The sequence below is a fragment of the Malaclemys terrapin genome, chromosome 21 (assembly GCF_027887155.1).
Source record: "Malaclemys terrapin pileata isolate rMalTer1 chromosome 21, rMalTer1.hap1, whole genome shotgun sequence".
NCBI classification, from domain to species: domain Eukaryota; kingdom Metazoa; phylum Chordata; order Testudines; family Emydidae; genus Malaclemys; species Malaclemys terrapin.
Genome location: NC_071525.1, coordinates 5,691,913 through 5,717,447, shown reverse-complemented (window position 1 = coordinate 5,717,447; position 25,535 = coordinate 5,691,913). Strand labels below are relative to the sequence as shown.

At 53.8% G+C, this 25,535-nt stretch overlaps 1 protein-coding gene across 1 annotated transcript; it reads left to right on the top strand.

The window, feature by feature from the left end:
- Positions 1–6,323: 6,323 nt before the first annotated feature.
- ANKRD34A (ankyrin repeat domain 34A) lies at positions 6,324–20,504 on the top strand. Its single transcript, XM_054011444.1, has 2 exons — positions 6,324–6,706; positions 14,334–20,504. The coding sequence occupies exon 2, from the start codon at positions 14,425–14,427 to the stop codon at positions 16,012–16,014; it is 1,590 nt and encodes a 529-aa protein (XP_053867419.1). The 5' UTR covers positions 6,324–6,706; positions 14,334–14,424; the 3' UTR covers positions 16,015–20,504.
- The last annotated feature ends 5,031 nt before the right edge of the window (positions 20,505–25,535 follow it).

Below are 25,535 nucleotides of genomic sequence, written 5' to 3'. Positions count from 1 at the left end.
GCAGGTTATCATATAATCACATATTCATTGATTACAAGGCCACTTTGATCATCTCGTCTGACCCTCCCATAGAGCACAGGCCAGAGATCTGCCCCGAAATAACTCCCAGAGCAGAGTTTTTTTAGAAAACCCTCCAATCTTAATATAATATCCTAGAGGCTGTCACAATGCCCCTCTCCCCGGTGCCTGTGCCAGACTAGAGCATGAAATCAGGGCTTCCCGACTCCAGCCATGTAGCTCGATTCCAGCCCACACAACAGCGTTGGCCTACAGTCTATTTGCACACACACTCGTGCGAGAGTGTGTGTGTGTCTGGAATAGTATATTGAGATTGGAGGGGTTTCTAAAAGCTCTGCCCTAGGATCAAATTTTCACAAGAGCTCAGCTCCCATTTGGACACCGAATTAAGTGGCCGGATTTTCCAAAGCGCGGGAACCTGCCCCGGGGAGAGGCTTCTGGGTGCTGATTCCTCTGGAGGATCCAGGCCCCGGGTGCGGGTACCTCTTTGAAAGATCCCAGCCGCACCGCGCCGCTCTTTGTAGCAGGACGAAGCACCCTGCCACCTCTGACGCCAGCCCCCCACCCGGAGGATGCTTTCTGCCGAGCGGCTCCTTGGCTGCGCTGCAGATGGGGTGACTCATCTCCCTCTCCCCTCCACCCCGATTCCAACAGGGCGGCCGAAAATAGCAACGAGGGGGGAGGGGGGAACCCAAAATAACTGCCAGCACCTGGCTAGTGCCGGGATGAGAAGCAAAGAGAAGATGCGCTTGGCTCCTACCTCCTGCTCCCAGGGAGCCGGGATTCTAGTCTCAATCCGCAGCAGAAGCGGGGCTCTGGAAGCAGGCCCAGCTGTGAAGTTGCCTTGGCAACCAAGATAGATGGGGGGAGGAAGGGAAAGAGAAAGAAAGAAAGAAAGAAAGAAAGAAAAAGAAAGAAAGAAAGAAAGAAAGAAAGCGACCAACGTCTAGAAAGAGAGTCCCCTTCCCCCGGCCAGCTGTCCCAGTTTCATAGTTCATTTCCTCTCTATGGTCCTAGAATAAATCATTCCTCTCTCCACCTGGCTGAATGTCGGCTGTGAAAGGGGCCCAAGGGACTTAGGAACCTCACCACCATTGAATTTCACTGGCAGGCCGGCACCTGGATCCCTTTGCAAATAGCCATGGAAGAGCTCCGGGGGAGGGGGAGGGCGGAGCTGCAGGGTTCGGATCCTGGGAAGGCCTCACAAAAATCAATTTAATATACAGTCCTCAAATAAAGGACATATCAGATATTCAACTGATAAGAACAGATGTTAGCTTAGGAGATAATGTTTGTGCTTCAGGGTCCAAGAGACACAGACAAGGTTTTCATCTCGGGGCCAAAAGACCAAACACATCAAGACACTTTAATAGGCCAAGAGACTACTTACACTTGACCTTAGCTCTCACGGCGAGCAGGCACCCGGCCAGACTCCGCAGTCCCCCCATGCTGCTCTCACTCCGGCACGGTGCCATCCGCTTCAGTGGGAATCGCTCCGGAGTCCATCCGGTGTTAGTGAGAAGGGTGGGGGTCAGCCCTTGACATCTACACTGCAAAAAACCAACCACCCCGGGGCAGCAAGTCTCAGCACCCAGATCAACTGACTCGGGCTCCCATGCTGGGGCTAAAACTAGCAATGTAGACATTCTGTAACTAATCTCGTTCCCTGAAAGACACATGCGGCTTTAGCCGATAACGTCTCTCACCACAGAATCAGCTGGAGGCAGACACTGGGGCATGGGAAATTCCAGCCAGATGGTTAAAGTTTGGCAAAGTTAAGAGGAGCAACTGAAAACAGGGTCTTGTGGAACCTGACGCATTCCTGTGTCCCTCTTCACCATGGCAGCTGAGCATCTCCCAATCATGAACAGGCTTCTGTCTTACAACATCCCTGGGAGGCCAGGAAGGATTATACCCATTTGACAGATGACTTGATGACACAGGAGGACTGTGGCAGTTCTGGATTTGAGCTCGGGTCTCCTGAATCCCACTCTCCACTAAGCCAGCTCTCCTACCCCCTGCCTCTGTGTAACTTACCAGGGCAATCAGCTAATGCATACCATCCCTATAGCGCAAGTCCCGCTGGCCCAACTTGGCCATATGTGTTTCCTGGTGTCACTCCGCTTTACAGATGGTTGCAGGGCTATGGTCACTGACGTGGGTGTCAGCCCATCCTGCATCAAGCCATGGGAACCAAAGAACACTGACTAAGCCTGCCAAATCACACAGCAAAGGCAGGGTGAATGAAGCCAAGAAATTGATGGGAAATGAGTTTTCCAGCTGTGAGCCTATAAAGTCAGGGCCTCTCTCTCTCAAATGTCAGCCTACGGGTTGTTTACTGGAGACTACCAGTCAGAAGATCTGGGTTTGATGCCTAGCTCTGCTACTGACCAGCTGTGTGACCTTGGGCAAATCACTTATCTTGTGACTATGAATTCTGCAGGGCAGACACCGTGTCTGTACACCACCTAGCATAATGGTGCTCTAATCTCTGCTGGCATTACTCCCATAATAATAACTCGGTTTTAAACCCACAATCAAGGGCCTTCTCCATACAAAAGTCATAGTGTTTTAACTATACCAGTACGGTTAAAGCGTGTACAATTCCCTGACTGTGGGTGGAGTTATAGCTGTATAAATCTGCTTATACCAGTATAGCTAGGCCTGTCAGAACTCAATTTTTGTTATTTTAAAACAAATAAAAGGAAGTATTTCTTCAATCAACGCACAGTCAACCTGTGGAACTCCTTGCCAGAGGATGTTGTGAAGGCCAAGACCGTAACAGGGTTCAAAAAAGAACTAGATAAGTTCATGGAGGAAGGTCCATCAATGGCTATTAGCCAGGATGGTCAGGGATGGTGTCCCTAGCCTCTGTTTGCCAGAAGCTGGGAATGGGTGACAGGGGATGGATCACTTGATGATTCCTTGTTCTGTTCATTCCCTCTGGGGCACCTGGCACTGGTCACTGTCGGAAGACAGGATATTGGGCTAGATGGACCTTTGGTCTGACCCAGTAGTGCCGTTCTTATGTTCTTACGTTCTTATCATTTTGATGGATAATATCATCATTTGTTTTTAAGCATTTTTTGCTGATTTTTATCAATTTAAATTTTTACAGTTGGAAGAAATTTCAGGTGGGGAGGTCAGACAATGGCAGGCAGGGCCGGCTCCAGGGTTTTTGCTGCCCCAAGCGGCGAAAAATAAAAAGCCGTGATCGCGATCTGCAGCAGCTCCACCGCGCCGCTTTCTTCTTCGGCGGCAATTCGGCGGCAGGTCCTTCCCTCCGAGAGGGACAGGGACCCTCCGCCGAATTGCTGCCGAAGACCCCAACGTGCCGCCCCTTCCCCTTGGCAGCCCCAAGCAACTGCTTGCTCGGCTGGTGCCTGGAGCCGGCCCTGACGGCAGGGGTCAGACAATAATTATTTCATAACAGTCAACCTTGAGATTCAAAAAGTTAGAGCTTTATGACCGTTAAAACACAAATTGCCAACATCCCCTGCAAAATATGCAAAGTAACTCTCCTTCGATCAAACTCCAAGAAGCAGTCAAGCAGCGTTTTTCATACTTCGTGAATTTCAATCATCAATGGAAGGACTTTTTTATAGGTTTGTGTGTAGGTGCGGTGAAATTGACGTTTACAGATAAAAATCGAATCATTGAAAGCCTAAATATCACTTATTCCTGTATGGGAAGGGGAATAACCTATACTAATATAAGGCCTCTTTATATAGTATAATTGTGGACACAGTAGGGGCTGTATTAACTATATTGGTAAACAATCACTCCCATAGCCAACACAGTTATACCGGTCCAAAAACTGTGCGTATGTCCAGGCCTGTGTCTGTCCAGCCCCTAGCATTCCCAGCTGGAATGTCTGTACAGCCCCTGACACAACGGTGCCCTGATCTCAGTTGGCCTTATTGCAATAACAGCAACAACTCAATTTTAACCAATCCACCGCCCGGGTTTGGCTGAGGTCAAAGGTCTTCTGGGGCTGAAGAATTATGAAGGAAACTGACTTTTCCCCGCTAACACCTAGCGCATTCGGAACCGATAGGAATACAATTAGTCAAGGTAACCATGGCAACAGTGCAGGGCAGGCACAAGGGATTACAAAAGCTTCCGATGAGGTGCCTCTGGAAGGCGCAGCCCCCGCGTGGAGAGCCATACACACGCGCACCCACACATCTGCCCATTATGCCTGGTGGCCTCAGACCTTGGCCACTTTTCATCTCTTCCCTTAGCATGACTGAATCTCCCGGCGTAGGCACCAAGAAGCTGGCAGTGGTTGTGAGATATCACTCATGCAACAACCCGAGACAGCGATCATCATACAAACACGGAGCAGGTTCCATCCTCAAAGGGCTTCATGCAAGCGGGTCCCTGCCGGTCTCTCCATTTTACAAATGGGGAAACTGAGGCATGGAGCAAGGGATGGACTCGCCCAAGAGCATGTCGGGAGCCCATGGCAGAGCTGGAGGTAGAAGCCAGAAGTCCAGATTTCCAGTCCCCTGCTCTAACCACTAGCCAACACTTCCCACCTCCACCCTTGATGGGATCCAAAATGAATCTTTGAGGCAAGGATGGGGGTGGGGAAACTGGGATTATGTCTACACTGAACTGTAAACCTGGGTTTAGGCTCAGGTTTGAACCCAACCTTCACCCCCCCGTACTGTCTACACACAAAGCTGTATGTGATGGGGTCAGCAATCATTCAGGATCTGAATCCTAGGACTCACCTGGCAGGGGGTCTGAGCCCTAGTCCCACTGAGACGCAGGTCCAAGCCCCGTCGTTTTGCAGTGTGGACACAACTCAAGCCGCAGACCCGAGTCAGAAGGTCTGTGTAGCACAGTATGGAGCTGTTGCCACAGTGGTGTGTTATGGGTCTAGCAATTGTTAGCCCAGGTTGCCAATGCACCATGGAGCCCACAAGCCTGGATGCCACAGACCCAGTTTTACAATGCAGTGGAGACAGACCCTGGGCAGACGCTGAGTATCTGACACCCCTCCCTTGCTCTGCGACTTGTGAAGTCATTTACAGCCCTGCCACGTGAGAGGTAGCGTGGGCTAGTGGGTAGGGCACTGGTCTGAGACTTGGGGAGAGCAAGGCTCTTTTCTTGGTTCTGCCACTGCCCTGCTTAGGTCATGCTGGGTAAGTCGCGGCCCCGCTCTGTGCCTCAGTTTTCCCTCCCCCCATTGTCTGTCTGGTCTGGTTGGTTTGTAAGCCACTATGGGGCAAAGACCATCTCTCAATCTGGGTCAGTGCGGTGCCCGGCACAATGGGGCCAGTGGCGCCGTTTATCCCGGAGGTGCTGGAATTAGTGGCACGTGCGGGGGGGGGAGGCAGGAACACCCCCTGGCTTGAAGTGGTTTCCATCATATCCAGGGTTTACAATGTGGTCCAATGGTTCTCAGCCCCCCATTGATCCAGCACCCCTGGTTTATCCTTTAGCAGCCCCCTGCAAAACTCAGTTGTGGGAGTGGGGGGCTACCACTTTGCTGTCCAACACGCTGGACAGGGTTTGCATCCCTGCATCATGTTGGGGGGGGGGGGGGATTACCCTTCACCTTGGCTTTTGCTTTGTCACCAGGGCCAAGTAACTGACTCATCATGCGGGTGGGGGGGGCCTTGCTGCTTGAGGGCCCCCGCCATTGCAGAGGCCTAACGCTGCCACTGAATGATCCCCGCTGAGGCCTGGAGGCCTTGCTGCCAGGCAGGTCACTAAGATTCCTAAAACTAGGTGACTTGGCGAGGGGTGTTAGCGGGAACACAAAGGCGCAGGGCAGCGAAGGATCAAGTGTTAATCGCGCCCAGCCCTGCAGTGCCCAGGGGCTGGTATTTATTGTACAGCAACATGCACTGGACTCATCCTAAGGAGACAGACCCTGGCTTGAAGTGGTTTCCATCAGATGCAGGGCTTGCAGTTTGGTTCGGCGGCTCTCAGCACAATGCACATTGGTCCGGCGCCCCTGGAGAGTGCAGGGCCGCCCGGAAGGATTCAGGGGGCCTGGGGCAAAGCAATTGCAGGGGCCCCTTCCATAAAAAAAAGTTGCAATACTATAGAATACTATAATCTCATGGGGGCCCCAGGGCAAATTGACCCACTTGCTCCCCCCGCTCTGGGCAGCCCTGGGAGCGTGCCACCACATTGCTACAGAGAGAGATGGAGGGATTAGACCAGGAGTGAGCATAATCCCGAAGCACTGGCACGGGAGGGGGCGAGTGGAAGAGGCGGGCCCCTTTCCCATGTATCTTGGTGCAGTGTGATTGCTCTGTGGAGTTGAATGGAATAGCTACTTCTGGTCTATGGGAAGGGAGCTAAAAATAGCAGCCCGGCTCTGTCTCTGCAAAGAGCCCGGCAGGCTGTGACAGTCAGTGGAAAACACCGGCGCTCGGGCCCCTACCCGCAGGGCTGCAACCGGCGCGGGGCGGGGGGAGAGGAGGGAAATGCCGCTAACAAAAAGATGCCGAGAAGGGCTTTGATGGAGCGAATGCTTCGGCCTCGCCGTGTCTATCCCCCCGAATGGGGTCGATTTCCTTGAAACACCCGCACGCACCCAATGCACAACAGGGGAGCAAAGGGCTCAAGCCATGAAAACTCTCCAGGCTCCGGCTCCGGTTTCCCGGGGGTGAGGAGGAAGGATGTGACCGGCAGCAGGTGACGGGAGCGGGTCCAACCACGCCAGGTACGAAACCGCTTTTAAAAAGGAAGAGAGCCGCAGGGGCGCTGGAACGAGGTGTGGAGTGGGGGCGCTGAGAGCCAGTGAACCAAACTGCAACCCCGGGATAGGAAGGAAACCACTTCAAGCCAGGGGCTGCGGCAGCCCCCCAAGTGCCAGCCCCTATGGAGAGCGGGCTATCAAAGAATGCTAGGGCAGCTAGTGGGTGATGAAGGGAGCAAACACCACCATTGCTTCTGGCCGGGGATCAGCGCCTGGGTCCTGCTTTTAGGCTAAAATGCAGACGCGGCTGGGAGAGAAAGTCTCCTGGCCAGTCTGAAGATCTTGTCTGTCTGTCACATTGTCCTAAAATCCCATCCCTCAATCGCTGCTGGTTTCCAGAACAGCCCCGTTTGCATGGCAACTCTGGGATTCTTTGGTCGCACTTATTTCATGAATGGTTGATTCGTTGTTCTTATTAAATGTGTTTCTTTCCCCTCAGCCTAATCATTAATTTCTCTGTGGCTAGATGTCCCCTCAGGTGTCTTTCTGCTCTTACCCGTTCTGGTCCCTTTGGTGTTTTATTCTGCTGATCCAAACCAAGCCAGAAATCTGTTTTATATTCAAATCTAATCACGTTTTATTGCCACTAGCTGGGGTATTGCTTTAAATCCACCTGGTTAATAGAATTAGAACAGGAATAGGATTAGCCTTTGATTTAAATGTATTTCACTCGCTGTACCCATCCTGAACCCAATATTCAGCATCACAAGTTCAAATTCCACATATATATATATATAATTTCTCTCGCTCCATTCAGTAGGTTGCATTCATGCTGATGTGGTTATGTAACCAGACGTGGGTGAAAGCTCTTGCTAATTTAGACCAGAATATTTTCTTTAGGTTTCTCTCATCACCCCCAAGAAAATCCCTTTGCATCTGAAATCCCAGATCCCTGCAAGAATTCAGATTCCAATAAATTCCCCTCAGACCATCTCTACCCCGAAATCCACTAGGCATTCCCAGTTCACCTCCGTAGCAATTTGCCAAAACCCGAATCTCTTCCTTTTCCAGTTGCAACCCACAAATGCAAAGATGCGGCAAAGAATCGATCTGGCTTTTTTCCCCTCTTTGTTTTCATCCATCGCATGCCTTGATATTCAGCGTCGCTGTCAGAGCTTTAAACCTTTGTTTCCTAAAGCCCTAGTGCTCTTCAGGGATTTGGGATGGGTTTTTTTAAACGAAAAAAAAGGGCTGCTTCGTCTGGAAAAGGCTGTGGTTTTTTTCACCCGAAAGCACGGGACTTGTCTTTGAAAGCTGCCAAAGGTAAAATGGCTTTTTATACTTAGAGGTCCTGTGGGGACAAACTGAGTGAGATCTTACCAGACCGTAGCTTATTTAGCCTGCATTCCTGGACAATAAATGATGAAGGGTTTACAGGATTCCCGAGCTGAAATTGCCTGTTTTATTACACCCCAACATGACAGATGGATTTTTCTGATATGATATAGGGCTCTCATAGATTTCCTATGGTGGAGCTCAGGAGAGAAACCGGAGGAATGAGAGAGGTAATTGCTCATTCATTCCCCGAGCAATGTGGAAGACAGTGTATCAACACTGCCTCCAAACTGAGACAGTAGCTGGGGTGGAAGGGGTGATGGTCTCACAGGGAGTAGGACCCAGACGATCTGGTTTAATTCCTGAGTCTGCTACAGATTCCCTGCGTGACCTTGGTCAAGTTGCTTCATCTCTCCTGGGCCTTTAGTTCCCCACCTACAAAACGGGGATAACCCATTTCTGATTGTGAAGAGCACAGATGGGATGCTGATGAGGGCAAGCTACATAGACAGAGGGGAGGGACATTGTCTAGGATGTTTAAGCCAGAAGGGGTCCAATCCTATGGTGATGGTAAATGGCCCGGTGTGGTCTGAAAAACCTATGAACCCTGAGCAGTTCCATTAAGCCCAGGGGAGAAGGGGAGATTCACACTGAAGCGGGCCCAAGCCCACTGAAGTCAGTCCAAAGGCCCTGCCTTTGGACCAGGGCCCGAGCCTCCCGCTGCCGCAACCCTCACTCGGGTGAGCGATCCTGGTGAATCCATAGAAGTGACCGAGGCGACTCAGGTGAGTAAGGATGACTTGTGGGATCAAGGGTAGCAGATTCAGCCTGTAGGAGCCCAACTTTGCCCGCCTTGCTGGAGCCAACCTCCCGTTGGGGTCGGAGCAGGTAATTGCGCAGGATATGGGTTCCCTTTGGCAAAGGACGGGGAGGGGGGCGGACATCCCAAGCTAACGACACAATGGGCCAGATCCTGAGCGGGTGCAAATCAGCACAGTTCCGGGGAATGCTAATGGACAACAGCTAGGCCTTGACCCATTGATTTCCTGGAGCTCTGGCCCAGTGGCACCAGTTGGGAATCTGACCCACTGACTCCAATGGGGCTCTGTTGATTTCCAGCTGGTGATCTGACTTAATCACCTCCTTTTATTTCTAAAGCCCGTGCCCCCCCACCCCCAGTCCCCACGTCCCCACTGGGGATCCTGTTAATGAACCATCAATAGTGCAGTCGCCGGTGATGCAAACATAGGTTGTAAGATCTCTGGGTCCGGGGCTGGCTTTTTGTTCTGCGTGCGTACAGCGCCTAGCACCCCGGGGGACCTGATCCATAACGGGCTCCTAAGTGCTACTGAGATACGGATAATAAATTATAACAACCAACCACCCAAGAGGCCCTGCTGGCACCAGTCCCTTGAAAAAGCCCCCAGAAAGTAGCAGCAAGAGAAAAAATAATATAAAATAAGGGGCGGGGTTTGAGCTTTAAATGGTGAATCTGACAGCTTTAGGTATATTCATGGAGGCCTCAGCAGGGGAGGTTGAGGGAACAGGGGTTGTTCCAGAGATGAACAAAAGCACCCCACTCTTGTTGCGCTCTCTTGCTTCCAGACTTGTGACCGTGAGGTCCAGAGGAGAGAAACTGACGCAGGAGGAGAGCGCCTCATTTTTGAAGCGTCTTGCTTGTCAATATCTCCTCCGGCATCTTGGGGGCTAGATGCTTTTCTGGAAGGGAAGATGGGCAGAAATGTTAGTGCTTGCTGCCTCTTATCGATCGACTTGTTTTCTCTTGCGTGCCTTTTGGTGTCACTGAAAAGTTGGCGGCTGCTCAGGATAAAATCCCTCAGAAATAAAATCCCCATCATAGGGCATCGCACTTCAGTTCTGATCCGCAGCCCGCTAAGGTCAATAGAAAGCTGTCGCTGACTTCAATGGAGTTTGGATCAGGCCCTTATGTGGCACTTTTCAGTTGGGCTTTTCAATGGGCCTCTGAGATTTAGGAGCCCACTGGGCATTGCAGGCACCTAACTCCTTTAGGTTTCTTTGAAAATCCCTCGCCTCCTGCTAGAGATCGCAAAAGTGCTTTGAAAAAGGTGGGTGAGTCGCTGTGATCCCCAGTCTAGAGTTGGGGGAAACTGAGGCACAGAGGGAGGCCATGATTTGGTAGAGCCAAGAAGAGAACCCAGGAGTTCCCAGTCCCCTTGCTCTAATCACTAGATTGCACTCTGGCCTACAACTGGTAATAGAACCCAGGAGTCCTGATTCCCAGTCCACTTTCCCAACTGCTTAACCGCATTCCCTGCTACAGATATTAAAAAAATAAATAAATAAACTCACGGAGTTCTGATCCTCAGACCCCTTCTGCCCGCTTTAACTACTAGTGTGCACTGCCTACAAAGCTGGTGAGAAAGCCCAGGAACACTGAAGCCCTGGCCCATGCTCAAACCATACTAGATTCCTTCCCCCCCACCCGTGAAAGCTCTGGGGAGTTAAATCTAGAAGTAATGAGGAAATGACTGGGTGCTAATAACAAAACAGATAAAGCAGGTCACTTAGTGTGGGTTAGCTGGCAGCTCAGTCATTGTCTGACAAATGACAAATGATTCCAGGGCCCTCCCGCGGCTTTGTGTTGCTGCACATGGCTGGGTTTTGAAATGACACTTTAACAGAGCTAGTCACTGCAAGTTAATCCAGTGTTTTCTCAAAAGGAATGCTACACTGGCTCAGAGGGACGTGCCAGCCTTTCTAATATGCTTAATTTGAAAGACTATAGGAAATGTTTCATGCAACAGATAGATGGAGAGAGATACAGACGAAGATTAGGTAGATAGATAGATGGGAAGATTAGAGAAGAAGGCTGAGATGTTTCAAGTTGCTGAGAGCATTTGGATGCCCAGTTCCTATTAGGTTCATTGGGAACTGACCATCCAAATCCCACAGAAAACACCAGCCTATCTATTTTCAATCTTCCCCCTTTTCTCCTCCATCAGCTGGGGCTATCAAACTGAGCTGGCCTCTTCCAGCTTCTCTCCCGGGTCCAGCCAGCCACATAGACTAATTGTCCTGGGCAGAATGAATGACCCGGCCGATCCTTGCAGAGAGGGGTGAGCTAGTTCGGGGTGGGAGTGGGGGGCGGTTCCTAGAAGGGTTTGAGAAGGCTACGTGAGAATGATGGTTCATATGCCAGGTTCTGACCCGACCCACAGGTGTGCACAAGAGACAAATCCTGAGCGTAAACCTTTTGCCTCTGTACCTACAGAAATGTCGTCTGCCTCTTTCACATTCACAGCCGCTCACCGTGTTACACGTTCACCAGGAGATAGGGATTCAGTGCCCAGCTCTGTCACAGACTCCCCGGGTGACCTTGGTAATGTCACATTGGACCAGATTTCCAAGCTCCCGGTGTAGCTACTCTAACCAGTCTTTCCCAGCGCCGTGCACAAAACCCAGGCGTCCTGGCTTGCAGTCTCCTGCTCTAACCATTGGACAACACTCCCTCCAGGACAGAATACTCCCTAGCACTTTAGGATAGGAAGCAAAGATCGTTGTGGCCAGTGACTACCCCGGTCGTGCCTCATTCAGGCCACCAGCTTTAGCAAGAAGAGGACTGCTGATGACCACATGTGGTGGGGCCTTCTGAGAAGAACAGCCCCCATTGAGTCACCAATACCACTGGGGGCAGGGGTCTCCCATCTAAGCCATAACCTCAACCAACCCTGCTTAGTCTGCGGCCCAGAGCCATGTGCTATAACCACAGGCAGCCTGCTGTCTCTTACTGGAAGGGCTCTGAGCAGGCCGATTCGGTGCCATTAATCTGCCGCGCTCAACGTCCGTGATTCAATCAGGCCCTGGTTCCCGGGGCACCGGGTCAGGGGATGGCGCCAGCCTCTGATGATTTGTAGGACGCTGCTCGTTCATTAGCCCTGCTAATTCGCTTTCCTTTTCTGCCTCTTCTCTTTCCACACCTCTTTTATCCTCTTCTACTTTGCTCCTCAGCTCTCCTCTGCGTCCCCTCTATTTACCCTCCGTCTTCCAGGCCCCTTTTTCTCTCCTCCTCCCCTGCCTTTCCCCCCTTGCGCCTTCCTTCTTCTCCTTCTCCTGGCCTTTTTGTTCCTTCCCCCTTTTCTTTACCTTCCCTCATCGCTTATTCTTTCCATCTATCTCATTCTTCCTCCCCTGCACTCTTCCTTTCTCTCCTCCCCCCGCTTCACCCCTCTTGCCTCTCCTTTGGCTTCTATTTCCCAGCGTGGGCCCAGGTGGGAGCCAGCGTGAATCAATCCCGCAGAACACGTGGCCGGGTTTTTCCAAAGAGCTGCGCAGGCCGGAAGCCAGGCCCTTCTGAAAAGTCGCTGCCCATCTGTGTCCCAGTGGGACCCACACAGAGGCCTTTGAAATTTGAATTTATTCAGGTGCCTACGCTGGCCGCTTGCCCTGATTTGGGGGGGAAGGGGAGGTCTGAGCCCTCGGGAATCCAACCTGCAGCTCTTTGGGCAAGCTAGCCTGGTTTGCATCAGACTCTGCAAGCTGTGTCACCTACACCCCCGAGTGAGATATTTCTGGTAAATGAGGCAGGACCAGCAGCCCTTCTCCAATGCCCCTCCAGCCAACCAGCTGCCAGGGCAGAAGGGGCTGGGGGCGGGCGGGGGGGATGGGATGCGCTCACCAGCCAAACTCCTTTTGATTAGTTAACTTGTTTTTTTCCAGCGTTGAATTAATTACCCTTTTCCACGCGGGCGCCAGCTGGTAGGATTTTGAGTCAGGCAGGCAGGTTGGGATGGGAAGCCAGGGGGATCTGCCAGCGCTCGGTGACATTTTTCACGACACATGCCTGGGAGTTGAGCGTTTAACGCTTTGGTAACCTGCTAATGGCTGTAGGGGAGCATCCCCCGCGGTAGACAAGAATCTAGCCTGGGCTGTGGAGAAGCGAAAGGGAGTAGACCGTGCTGCATAAGAACAGCCAGACTGGGTCAGACCAATGGTCCATCTAGCCCGGAATCTTGTCTTCCGATGCCAGGTGCTTTGGAGGAAATGAACAGAACAGGCAACCACTGAGTGATCCATCCACACGGAGATCCTGGCAATCAGAGGTTAGGGGCGCCCAGAGCATGGGGTTGCCTCCTTGCCTATCTTGGCAAATAGCCATCGATGGACCTTTCCCTCCATGAACGTGTCTAATTCATTTTGAAGCCCGTTATAGTTTTGGCCTTCACACGATCCCTGACAAGGAGTTCCACAGGTTGACTGTGCGTGGTGTGAAGAAGTCACCTAGCACCACCAGAGAGGGGCTGCTTAGGTCCTGGTTTGGATTAATGGACAGTGCATAAAGCTATACCTGAGATATGCAGGACAATGCCCCGGAGCTGTCCCATGTGCCATGAATGCAGGGTGAGTGAGACTCAGGCAAACCTGGATTCTATTCCCAGCTCTGCTGCTGGGTGGCCTTGGGCAACACCCCGTGCCTCGGTTTCCCCATCTGTAAAATGGGGGTAATGAGCCTCCCCTCCTTTGAGACCCACCAGTGATAAGAGCTAGAGATTAGTCTTGTCTGGATTGCTCTATTGCCACCCCTCCGTTGACAACAGAGTGGGACGAAGGTGGGTTTTTCTGCGGCAGGAACTGCTGAATTCCCCACTGTTTTGGCCTTGGTTCTCTGGGAAGTCTGAATATGGGCGCAGAGGTGATGTGGAAGGAAGGGGCCTGCAAACCAGACACATGGATGTGAAACTGAGGCCTTGTCCCGCAGAGGCCTTAAAAATCCCAGGGCACTTCTTAGCCAGGCCCAATTTCAGTATGAATAAGGAGATTCTGCCTGCCTAGTTTCACCCGTTGGAGCCTTCACTTCCTGTCCTAAACTGTTGTGCAGCCTTGCGGTACACCATTGAACAGCTCCCCCCCCCCGAATTGGCTGCACTTCAGTGTTGGGGGAGTGATCCCGGTGCAGCACTGCTATGTGGTCATCAAACAGGTGTTGTCCTCCACCTCAGAGGTGGCTGCATTCCAATGCTGGGTGAGGGTCCCTGTGGAGCGTTGCTGTGGCTTTTAAGCAGCTGCCATGCTGCACCCCAGAACTTGCTGCATTTCAGTATTGGGTGAGTGTTCCCTGTGCAGCATGGCTGTGCAGTGGTTAAACAGCTGCCCTGTTCCACCCCAGAGCAGGCTGCATTTCAGCACCGGCTGCGTGCTCACTATTAACCAGCTGCTGCATTGCAGCCCAGAGGTGTCAGCTCAGTGGTGAAGGGGTTGCTTGGTGATGAACGATGCTGGAGCAGGGTAAGATTTCATTATGTGCTCTCCCTCTCTCTCTCTCTCTCTCTCTGTCCAGGGAGGTGCTCTGCCTGTGCAATGCCCCGCCCCGCCGCCCACAACCCCGGCTTGCCCCCACGAGACCGCCCGGCCCCAGGCCCCGCCTGGCGATGAACGACCCAGCCGCCATGCCACACGCGGAGGGGAATGCCCTGCTGAAGGCCGTGTGGCAGGGCAAGTTTCGCCTCACTCGTCTCTTGTTGGAAGGCGGGGCCTACATCAACGAGGGCAACGCCCAGGGCGAGACCCCGCTGATCGCCGCCTGCCTGGCCCGCTATGACGACCCGCACAACAAGCCCCGCATGGTGCGCTACCTGCTGGAGAACGGCGCTGATCCCAACATCCCCGACAAGACGGGCAAGACGGCCCTGATGCACGCCTGCGCCGACCGGGCCGGGCCCTTGGTGGCTTCGGTCCTGCTGGAGCACGGGGCCGACCCCAGCGCCAGGGACTACGCGGGGGCATCAGCCCTGGTGTACGCCATCAACCGGGGCGACCGGGAGACCTTGCAGGTGCTGCTGGACGCCTGCAAGGCCAAGGGCAAGGAGGTGATCATCATCACCACCGACACGTCCCCCTCGGGCACCAAGAAGACCAAGCAGTACTTGAACTCACCCCCATCCCCGGGCCTGGAGGAGAAGTCGCCTGCCCTGTGCATGTCGCCCTCCGACATCGACGTCAAGACCACACAGTCTCCCGGGGCCAGCGAGAAGGAGGAGGCGAGGGACGTCTTCAACTTCACCATGGCCACCCGGCTGACCTGCCCCCCGCTGCCTCTTCCCAAGGGGCTGGAGGCTGAGGCCTCCGCGGAGCAGCCACCGGCAGCCCCACCGCCCAAGGGCCGGCCCAGGCAACTCAAGAGACTCAACTCAGAACCATGGGGGCTGGTGGCGCCCTCCACCTTGGCCGCCACCCATCTGGAGAAGGCCCGGACGCCGGAGGAGAGGATCACGGCCGAGATGAATGGCTTGAGCATCACCAAGAGGCCCGTGCTGTCACGGAGGCACAGCATCGAGGGCCAGGAGCCCCCCGGTTTCAAGACGCTTGCCCCGCAAGGCTTCGGGGAAGAGGCCCCAGGTCCGGAGGCACCTTGGGCCGAGAAGGTTCATTTTGGTCACCTCCACCAGCCTCTGTCGCGGCGCAACACGGCCCCCGAGGCCCAGGAGAGTGGAGGGGGCCCGGCGCCCGGCCTGCGGGGCGTGGCCCACCATAAGCTGGCCCGCATGGAGCACTGCGAGTCGGACGCGCACCTCTGCCCGGACTCCATCCCCGGCTCCCCGGATTCAGGCCGCGTCTCCCTGGAGAGGAGGAAATACAACGCCTCCCCCCTGACCCTGCCGGCCAGCTCCTCCCGGGAGTCCCTAGAGAGCATTCCCAGCGCCGTGTCCCCCATGACGGGGCGGCGTCGCTCCCCGGGGCTGCTGGAGAGGAGGGGATCGGGGACTCTCCTCCTAGATCACATCGCCCACACCCGGCCTGGCTTCCTGCCCCCGCTCAACATCAACCCCCACCCTCCCATCCCTGACATCCGGGCCAACGGCAGGCCCCCCTCGCCCGTGCACAGGGGGCTCATCCCCATGGCCCCCAGCTCCCCCAAGGCGAAGAAGAAGCTGTTCAGAAGGCATTCTATGCAAACGGAACAGATCAAACAGCTGGTCAATTTCCAGAACCTACTGGCCCAGGGCGACCCGGCCAGTTAAAGGAACAGAAGCCCCAACAAGGGAAAGGAGAAGAAGAGGCCTAGATTTAGTCTATCCCCATCCCATTGGCTGCTCCTGGAGTGGGGAGGAGCTGGAGACACCACCCCATCCCATCTCTCCCACCCCATCCTGGTTGGCGAGCCCATTGTGTCTGGGTTGCTGTGTATCCTCCGCCCTGCTGTGTATCTATCCTAGCCACGGGCCACGCCCAGGGTCCAGGGAATCTGACCGGAACAGGAGCACTCAATTGGGCCAGGATCCCCATGCGACCAGTTTCTGGATGGCACTGGGCCCCTTCGGTGGAGGCCGCGGCCTGGCAGCAGAACGCCCCCAAGCATTACCGCCCAGGACTGTGCCATGTGGCCACAGAGCGCCCGGAGTCCGCTGGGAAATCTGGCCTACGTTGGGGGCGGGACGGTGACAGCTTCTAACGGCTGCTCCCACGTGCCAGTCAGGAAACCAGAGGGGAGGCGCGTGGGTCCCGTCCCTCCGGGTCCTGCCGGGCACGGCCTGGAGATGCAGAGGAGGGGAAAGAAAAAGGGAATGAAAGGGTCGATTTGGGTTCGAGATCAGGAACGTGGCCAGCCGGAGCTTCTTCCAATTTCCAGCAGCGGTTTGTGCCCGATCCAGGTTCAAAGCCAAAGGCAGCCCTGCTCGGTTTGCACGGCTCTCCGACCTGGAAGGAAGAGGCGGCGATCCAAAAGACAGACACCCCTCTCCCCCACCCCCGGTGGCCTTGCACCCCACCTGCTGCTCCCTGCAATATCCTATTGATTAGTGTGAATGCCGTCGGGACTCCTGGGTTCACTCCCCACCTCTGGGGGGGCAGCGTTGTCTGGCGGGCCCAGTAAAGGGACACCTAGGGCTACGTTTGCAAAAAGGCTAGTGATTTGGGACGCCCAACTGTGCTGAGCACTCGCCCGCTGGAAACCAGGCCCCTTCGAGGCGTCTCAGACGGGAGCACTCAAAAACGGAAGCACTTTAGGCATGGGGCTCTGTTCCCAGCTCCAGGAGGGGGAGTGTTGTCTAGTGGTCAGAGGACTGGGCGCTAACGACTCTCAGGTTCTCTGCCTGTCTCTGCCACTGACTCACTGGGTGACTTTGGACTAGTGACGTGCCCCCCCCTGTGCCTCAGTTTCCCCCACCTGTCAAATGGAGGGAATGATACCGACCTGTGTCTGTAAAGCGCTTGGAGATCCTGGGATCAGCGGCGCTCTAGAAATGCTACATCCTATTTGTTATTTATTTAGCATTCGGTCTCTGGTGGAGCCGCAGCCCTAGACAAAGCAATATGACTGGGGACACACAAGAAGTTACCCCCAAACACTGGTGGGAGGGCTGGAATAAACCCTCTAGGCACATGGGGAGGGATTGACCAGAGCATCACTGATGCAGAGGGGAAACCATTTGGGGGGGGGGGGGGACTGACTCAGTGTAAATAGGCAAACAGACACCCATTGCTAACCCCACAGTGCAGACCCAGTGCACTGGCATGGGTTACCCTGCTTTTCCACTAGGGGGAGCTGTGGAATTGGGCATTGTCATTGTGCATTGCACAACCGCGGTGGTGCAAACAAACCCCGTTGCAAGCAAGGTTTTAGGCCCAAGTCCTCAAAGGTATTTAGGTGCCTGATTCCCAGCAGGAAGATCTGGCCCCTCGTTACCAAGCTATGAATCTGCAGATTGCTCAGGTTTCCCTGCCCTTCCCTGAGTGATGCTGCAAAGTTCGAGTTAACTAAGGGAGTTAACATTTGCACAGGTCTCCCTATAAGCACAAGGAGACTGTAATCAGGGCCCCGTGTATCCGCTACTCTGCAGAACCCACCCCCTAGCTGTGCTCCCTTTTCTGTTTGCAGAGATACACTTGTAGCCCTGATTGACATGTATCTGATGCCATGTGGCCTGACCTAGTCTTTAGACAGCCTACAATGATCACTCTAGATGTGAACCCATGGATGCCAAGTGGGCGTTGACTCTGAAACCTACTGACCACCAAACAGACAACAACATTGTTAACTATTCCACTGCTGATTTTAGCAGAAATGTTGCATTGTATTGTGCATCTCTCACAACTCCCAGTTAAATCCCCAGATGCCAAAAGCCCCCAACTGCCACCCCACCCCCTCTCCCAATTGCTCGTGCTAAGCACTTATGCCTTTTTTGTTACAAAATTCTGTAGCACATTGAAAATGAAGGGCCATATTCTTGGCTAATGTAAATTGGTGCCTCTCTTGACTGACGTCAGCTGAGAATTTGGGCTTAAAATGATAGGGGCCGCATCTGATTAAATTGGCCAGAGGATTAGCTAGCACACTTTATCCCGTGCTGATTGCGTTAGCCACTGCCATGTTTAGTTTAATAGAAACCTTATTAGTTCAGTGTATCTGACGCTGTTCTGGGATTTCCAGTTTCCTGCAGGATTTGGGGCCTTTTGCTGCAGGATTTGGGGGCTAGTTTGCTGCAGATATGTGGGGCCATCCTCGACTAGGGCAAATGCCCTCTCCGCCTGTGTATATCAGAGAACATACAGCATGTGAGTATGGTTTCAGGTCTGTATGTGGGACACTTGTAGGGGTTGGATCTGGGGTTTTCAGTCAGCAGGTTAGAAGGTGTAACGATGCGGGACTCACCCCTGCGGCGCCTCCTGCTGGTGTCTTCCGGGAATTAACTCTGCCAGCCTTGGAGCGCCTTCTGCAGGCCAGTATCCCGCTGCCACTTGGTCCCCATGTCCCTCCCTGGACTCCGGTGCCCCTTTATCTGGGGTGCTGCCCCCTGGCAGTACACCCCTCAGTCTCGGGGTCTCCCCCCTAGCCCTATCCACAGTCGTAGGCTACTGCCAGTCACCAACTCGCCCCTGCGCCCTGGGGCAGACTGCAGTGTAAGCCACTCATCATAGGCAAGGTTGGGTCTGGACCTGCTGCCCCCCTCTGCAACCCAGTGCCTCTATGGGGCCTTGGACAAGGCCCTGCAGCCTGGGGTGTTGCCAGCCTGGAGTTCCCCAGCCCTGCCTCACTCTAGGCACCCTGAGCTTCCCAGCAGCCAGCCCCCTCTCTCTCTAGGGCACTACAATTTGGGGGGCGGCGACCGTGGCGGTATTTCGGCGGCGGGACCTTCCGTCGCCTCTCTGGGGGGCAGCATTTTGGGGCGGGACCTTCCGCCGCCTAGAGCGGCAGAAAAGCTGGCGGTGCTCAGGGCAGGAGTGGGTGACCACCACGCTACAGCAGGATGGAGCTCAACTGTGAAATTTGGAACCAAATTCACGTTGAGATTTCAGAGGCCATCAAAACTGCTTTGAGCACATCTGTCTCCAGTATATGTGTGGCCATAAGCCACTGGTGCGTGTCCCTTACAGGCCCCCATCTGTGTCTGATTCACAGAGGACCTGTCTAAGGACTAGAGCTGGGTGGAACTTATTCCAGAAAACGATTTGCCGTCAGAAAGCGTTGAGTCATCAAAACCGAAACGTCCAGCAGGAATGTGTCAATTCGGCCGAATTTTTCATTTAGAAAAAAATGGAGATGAAAATGTTTTGAAAATGTCAAAATGCCCCTTTTCGCCAGCCTCGGAACGAAACGTTTCCGTTTTCCAGCTCCCAATGACCCTTTCCTTTGGCAGCATAGCTTATTCGCTAGTTTTAATGTTTAAAAGGTCAAAATCAAAACGAAATGTTTCAAATTTACCAAAACAAAATATCAGCCAAAAAGATTTGGGGGGGGGGGGTGGACGGGGGTGGGAACTGGGTTTGCAAAAAAAAAAAAAAAAATCGAGATTTTGGGATTTGGTTCCAATTTGGGACGAGAAATTTTTTGAAATCGCAAGTTTTGTCTGAGGATGGGAAATTCCCACCAGCTGTAGACCCCCAGGTATCAGCTCCTGCTTTTAGCTCTGGAAGTCCCTGGTTCAAGCCCTGATATGGCTCAAAATAGCAGCTGTCACACCTGGAACACACACATGCATTTCTAGCAGGCCTGGACAGATCCCCTGATGAATCTGTAACCATACACAGCTTATTAACCCTTTAAGAAGCAAGGCTCCTGGAACAAGCCTGTCCCAGGGTCTCCCACCCAGTACCACACTCCTCTCCCTGTGCCTATGGTGGCACTAGCAGAATGCTGCCCCCTGCTGGCCAAATGCGCAAACTGCTGGGCAGTGGTTTCCTAGCTAGGGGTTGTCTTACAGCTTTTAGGTAGTAAGTTCTAGATCAGTGATACTGAGACCTCTGCGGTTCAGGAGTCAAATTAGTGACCAACAGAGCCACAGGAGTGTGAATTCATTGTTTCACTTACCATATATATTTCATTTGCATAGCGAAATGACTGACCGAGTATGATTATTTTATCAACGACAATCGGTTAGTAACATGGTAAAAGCCTCCTGATTGGTTAATAACTTCGATTGGTTAATAATTAAATCCCCCAGTGTTTTAATATCATGTGCTGCAAAGAGCTGCAGGCGACACATTAAAGAGCCACTCGTGACTGCAAGCCTCAGTCTGAGCAACACTGGCCTGTATGGACAAAAAATGCACACAAAAGGAACTGATTTCTGTGTGTGTGTGTGTGTGTGTGTTACTCCCCCCCATTCCCGCCTTGGGTATATTGTGTGTGTGTGTGTGTGTGTGTGTGTGTGTGTGTGTGTGAGAGAGAGAGAGAGACCTCTTAACCCCTCCATCCCCACCTTGGATATATTGCGTGTGTGTGTGTGTGTGTGTGTTACCCCCTCCATTCCCATCTTGGGTATATTGTGCGTGTGTGTTACCCCCCCCATTCCCCCCTTGGGTATATTGTGTGTGTGTGTGTGTGTGTGTGAGACCCCTTGACCCCTCCATCCCCACCTTGGGTATATTGCATGCATGTGTGTGTGTGTGTGTGTTACCCCCTCCATTCCCACCTTGGGTATAGTGTGTGTGTGTGTGTGTGTGTGTGTGTGTGAGACCCCTTGACCCCTCCATCCCCACCTTGGGTATATTGCATGCATGTGTGTGTGTGTGTTACCCCCTCCATTCCCACCTTGGGTATATTGTGTGTGCGTGTGTGTGACCCCTTGACCCCTCCATCCCCACCTTGGGTATATTGCATGCATGCGTGTGTGTGTGTGTGTCTATTACCCCTCCATCCCCGCCTTGGGTGTATTAAAGGCAGCCACAGAGAACTGCAGATAATGAAGTAGAACTGGGTCAGTTTCTTAGTTCATTCCCCCACCTGTAGAGTTCTGGATGAAACCAGGTGGCTGGTCCCTTTGAGTTTTGCTAAATCAAAACCTGACGGATGAGGGGATGTTTGACTGAAACAACTTCCAGGGGCATTTTTACCCCTTTATCAACTAGCCAGTGGGGAATATTCCTGAGCATTAGGTGGCATCCCAACCACTGTGGCCAACCAGGAGGTCTCTACACCCTGTGCATATTGTGACACAATCAGTTTTACCCCTTCCTGTAACCCAGTCCCTGTGTGTGTCACTGAGCTGCGTCCTCTCTGACCCAATCCAGGCTCTAGCTCAGAAGTTCGCAAACTTTTCCATAGCAGGACCTTGCCCCCACCTACCCTTCCCTAGGGGGAGCCCGAGTTGGTTCTGGGGCTGCCCAGATGATGGTGGTTATAGAATCATAGAATATCTGGGTTGGAAGGGACCTCAGGAGGTCATCTAGTCCAACCCCCTGCTCAAAGCAGGCCCAATCCCCAGACAGATTTTTGCCCCAGATCCCTAAATGGCCCCCTTAAGGATTGAACTCACAACCCTGGGTTTAGTTAGGCCAATGCACAAGCCACTGAGCTCTCTGTCTAGCCGGGCTCTGCATTTAGCAATGTGGGAAGGGCAAGTAGGTCTTGACCCCCCTGGTTGTCTTGCAGTCCACAGACAGATGTGTGTAACTATGCTCACCAGTCCTCCTGATTCCCAGCTGTCCGTGCGGGAGCCCTGCCCCAACTCCATTCTAGGAGTCGCCCTCTGCCTTTGTGTCCTCCTGGGGCTCTGTTCCCCTTTGCCTGGGGGCTGTTCCCGTTGTGCCGCAGGTGGAGAGAGAAGCTGTAGCGTGGGTGCTGTGGCGGATCAGAACCTGCTTAGCGCAAGCTGGTTTCTTCAGCTGCCCAGACACAGCAGTGATGGGGGCACAGAAGTACAGAGCTAGCCAGAGAATTCTGTCGGGCAGGCCAGGCCTCAGAGCACCGTTGGGGTGGGCAGCTCGGTCATTCCATCCCAGCGCTGGTGATGCCCAGCGAAGCCGACCAGGGGGAGAGTCCAGGCACACGGTCTCCATCCTCTTCAGAGCTGAGCTAAAAAAATGGATCCAAGCAGCTGCCGACTCGGGGGAAACTTGGATCCAGACAGATGCTTCAGTTCAGCTTTAAATCCTTTACACTAAGGGTGAGATTTCCAGAAGTTCCTGACAAGGCACCTAATTCCCAATGGCTTTCAAGGAGAATTAGGCACCTAAATCACCACCGAGGCCCTTTGAAAATACCCCTCTCCCTCGGATACGTGGGGTTATCATCTCAGCAGCCACAAGCTCCAGTCGCCACCAGGGCTCCTGACACGCCACGCGAGGGACGATCGGAAATAATGCAGTGCCTGGTTCATCAGCAGGAACAAATGATTTTCCATTTCATCCCACCAGCTCTCAATGCTATTTGCAATATAGACAGGAATCCCCTTCCCCCATCCCGCCCAGGGCTGAAATGCTGCCCGTTCTGGGGTGGAGCGCGGCAGCTACACTGTACAGCCATTGAGGGCAGGACGCAAAGAGGAAGCATGTGACCCATGCAGGTCAAAAACGTGGGCAGGACAAAAGTGACCGGGGCTCGCTGATGAATACCAGGAATCGGTGTCAGGCCTTCCCTGAAGGCCCATGTGCAGCGTCGCCTTTCGGGGCTGGGGGAAGTGATTCCTCTGCACAGAGCTTGTGTAGGAGCTTCCGGGGCCCCGTGGGCTGAAAGCCCATAGGCGAAGCGTACAGCGAGTCCTCCCTGTTAGAAACGCAGCTGGGTGTATTTGCACGGGCCCCTGCAGCTGCGATGGGCCGTGTGCTAGGTTAGTGCAGGGTCCAGCCGTCTGTTCAGCCGATCGCTGGGTAATATTGCCAAGGGGCCGGGGCAGGCGGAGGACTCACACACTCCGCTGTGCATAGTCATACCCTCTGCCGATCCCTCGCCCCTCAGACCCGCCTCTGAGCTAGGCAGGATGGCAGGATTCCTGGGTCCACCTCCCCATCCCGCGAGGGAGCGCGGTCTAATGGTTAGAGCAGAGGAACTCGGCATCAAGATGCCCGAGTTATCATCCCAATGCCGCAAGGGGAGTGTTATCTAGTGGTTAGAGCAGGGAACGGGGCGTCAAGATGCCTGGCTCTGCCGCTAGGGTGACCAGACAGCAAATGTGAAAAATCGGGATGGGGGTGGGGGGTGTAATAGGAGCCTATATAAGAAAAAGACCCAAAAATCGGGACTGTCCCTATAAAATCGGGACATCTGGTCACCCTATCTGCCGCTGACTCACTGCATAACCTTTGGAGAGCTGTGGCCCTGCTCGGTGCCTCAGTTTCCCCACCTGCACCATAGGGCTAACAACCCTGATCCAGCCATAGGATTGAGTAGCTAATGTGTGAACACTGCCAGCTCTGCTCTAGAACACAAGACCCTCCCCAATTTAGCAAACGAGGCGGTGGGGGGGGGCACCCCTCTGAGCCGAAGTGAGTCGTGTTTGTGGTCACCATTCCACCCCAAAGATGGCGAGACTTGTATTGACGAGGCCACCTGCTTTCTCTGCCTTGGGCGGTGTCTGATCTCCTTCCTCCACCCCTTCTCCGCTGAGCTCTTCCTTTGGGCTGGCCAGGGTGCTCCTGTCCCCACTGGGGCGTGGCGGGCGAGGAGGAGAGACGGGAACGGAGAAGAACTCGGTTGGGGGAAGTAATTCCAGCCTGCCCCAGCTGCTCTCCCAGCCAGGGGATCTCCTGGTCTTTACGTAGCAGTGAATAAAAGCCCAACATAACTGAGTCTGGCTCGCACCTGCGTCTTCTTGGGGATGGGGGTGGGGGTTATTCTAGCACCTAGTGGCCTTGTAGTGGAACAGAAGGTTTTGGGAAAAAGCCACTGGTCCATCAGTGTCAAGTATCAGGGGGTAGCCGAGTTAGTCTATATCCTCAAAAACAACAAGGAGTCCGGTGGCACCAAAAATCCCACTTCTTCAGAAGTGGGCTTTTTACCCACGAAAGCTTATGCCCAAATAAATCGGTTAGTCTTGAAGGTGCCACCGGACTCCTTGGTCCATCAGTATCCTCCTGTTTCTTCCCTATGCCAGATAAGATAACCGGTCCGTCTATTCCTGTATCCCTCCGCCCGCTGCACCAGATCAACCCCAACCAATCCTTAGACCCCCATCTCCTCCTTGCACTGGTCCATCGATTCCTGTATCCCTCCGCCCGCTGCACCAGATCAACCCCAACCAATCCTTAGACCCCCATCTCCTCCCTGCACTGGTCCATCGATTCCTGTATCCCTCCGCCCGCTGCACCAGATTAACCCCAACCAATCCTTAGACCCCCATCTCCTCCCTGCACTGGTCCATCGATTCCTGTATCCTCTCTCGTGCAGCACCGAATCAGAGCACTGCTCCCTCTAGTCAAGCATCCCTCCACCTGCCCCACCAGACCCCCATCACTGGTGCATCCAGGCCAGTGTCCCTGCCTCCAGCAGTGGCCAATATCCAGTGTTTCAGAGGAAGGTTTAAATTGCCCTGGGCCTACCGTACATAGCTATGCACATGGGGATAAGAGGCAAATCCTGGCTGACCCCGGCACGTGTCCCACTTAGGCCCTGAAGCATGCTGGTTCCCCAAGCCATTATCACTGCTGGCATAGCTAGACGTGGGATCCTGGGTACTGTGTCTCCAAACACCTGCCTGAGGGGGAGAGCGCAGTGTGTGCATCTCCTCTGCAACACGCTGAGCAACCCCGGGGGACTCTGCACAGCAGAGCTTTGGGGAACTTAAAGCCCCCCCCCCAAAAAAAAACCAACCCTCCCCCCTCCTAGAATGATCCAGCCCTCACTGAAAAGTCTCCGTTCCTGGCAGGAGACCTGCAATGTGAGATGTAGATGGAGTCGCGCCTCTCTTGCTTCGTCCATGCCGGCGATGCTGCTCCCTCATGCACAACCCACCTGGCAGGCTGCTTTCGCTCCCCACCACGGTGCCCTGATTGTTGAGCCTGCATCTTTGTCCCATTCCCTCCCACCCAGGCGAGCAGCTGTTCACCCCCAACTCAACCCACTCACGTGGAGCAAGAGGCAGAGAGGAAAATCCAGGGCTTCCGTCTCCGCCTGGATCCCCGCTCCCTTCCGCCTGCCTAGCAGAGGCATTCCCTTGTGCTCTGGCCTATAGCCAGACCTCCGTGGGCTGCGAGCTCATTGGCTCTGCTAGGCAGGGGCTGAATGGGAGACCCAGGATGCTATCGGCCTCATGGAGAGGTGGATTAACCACCCCAACAGGAAACCCCCTTCTGTGGATGTAAGACGTGTCGACACGCAGCTGTCCTG

Excerpts from the sequence above, each read along its gene's own strand:
- ANKRD34A (XM_054011444.1), top strand. The coding sequence starts at position 14,425 with ATGAACGACCCAGCCGCCATGCCACACGCGGAGGGGAATGCCCTGCTG.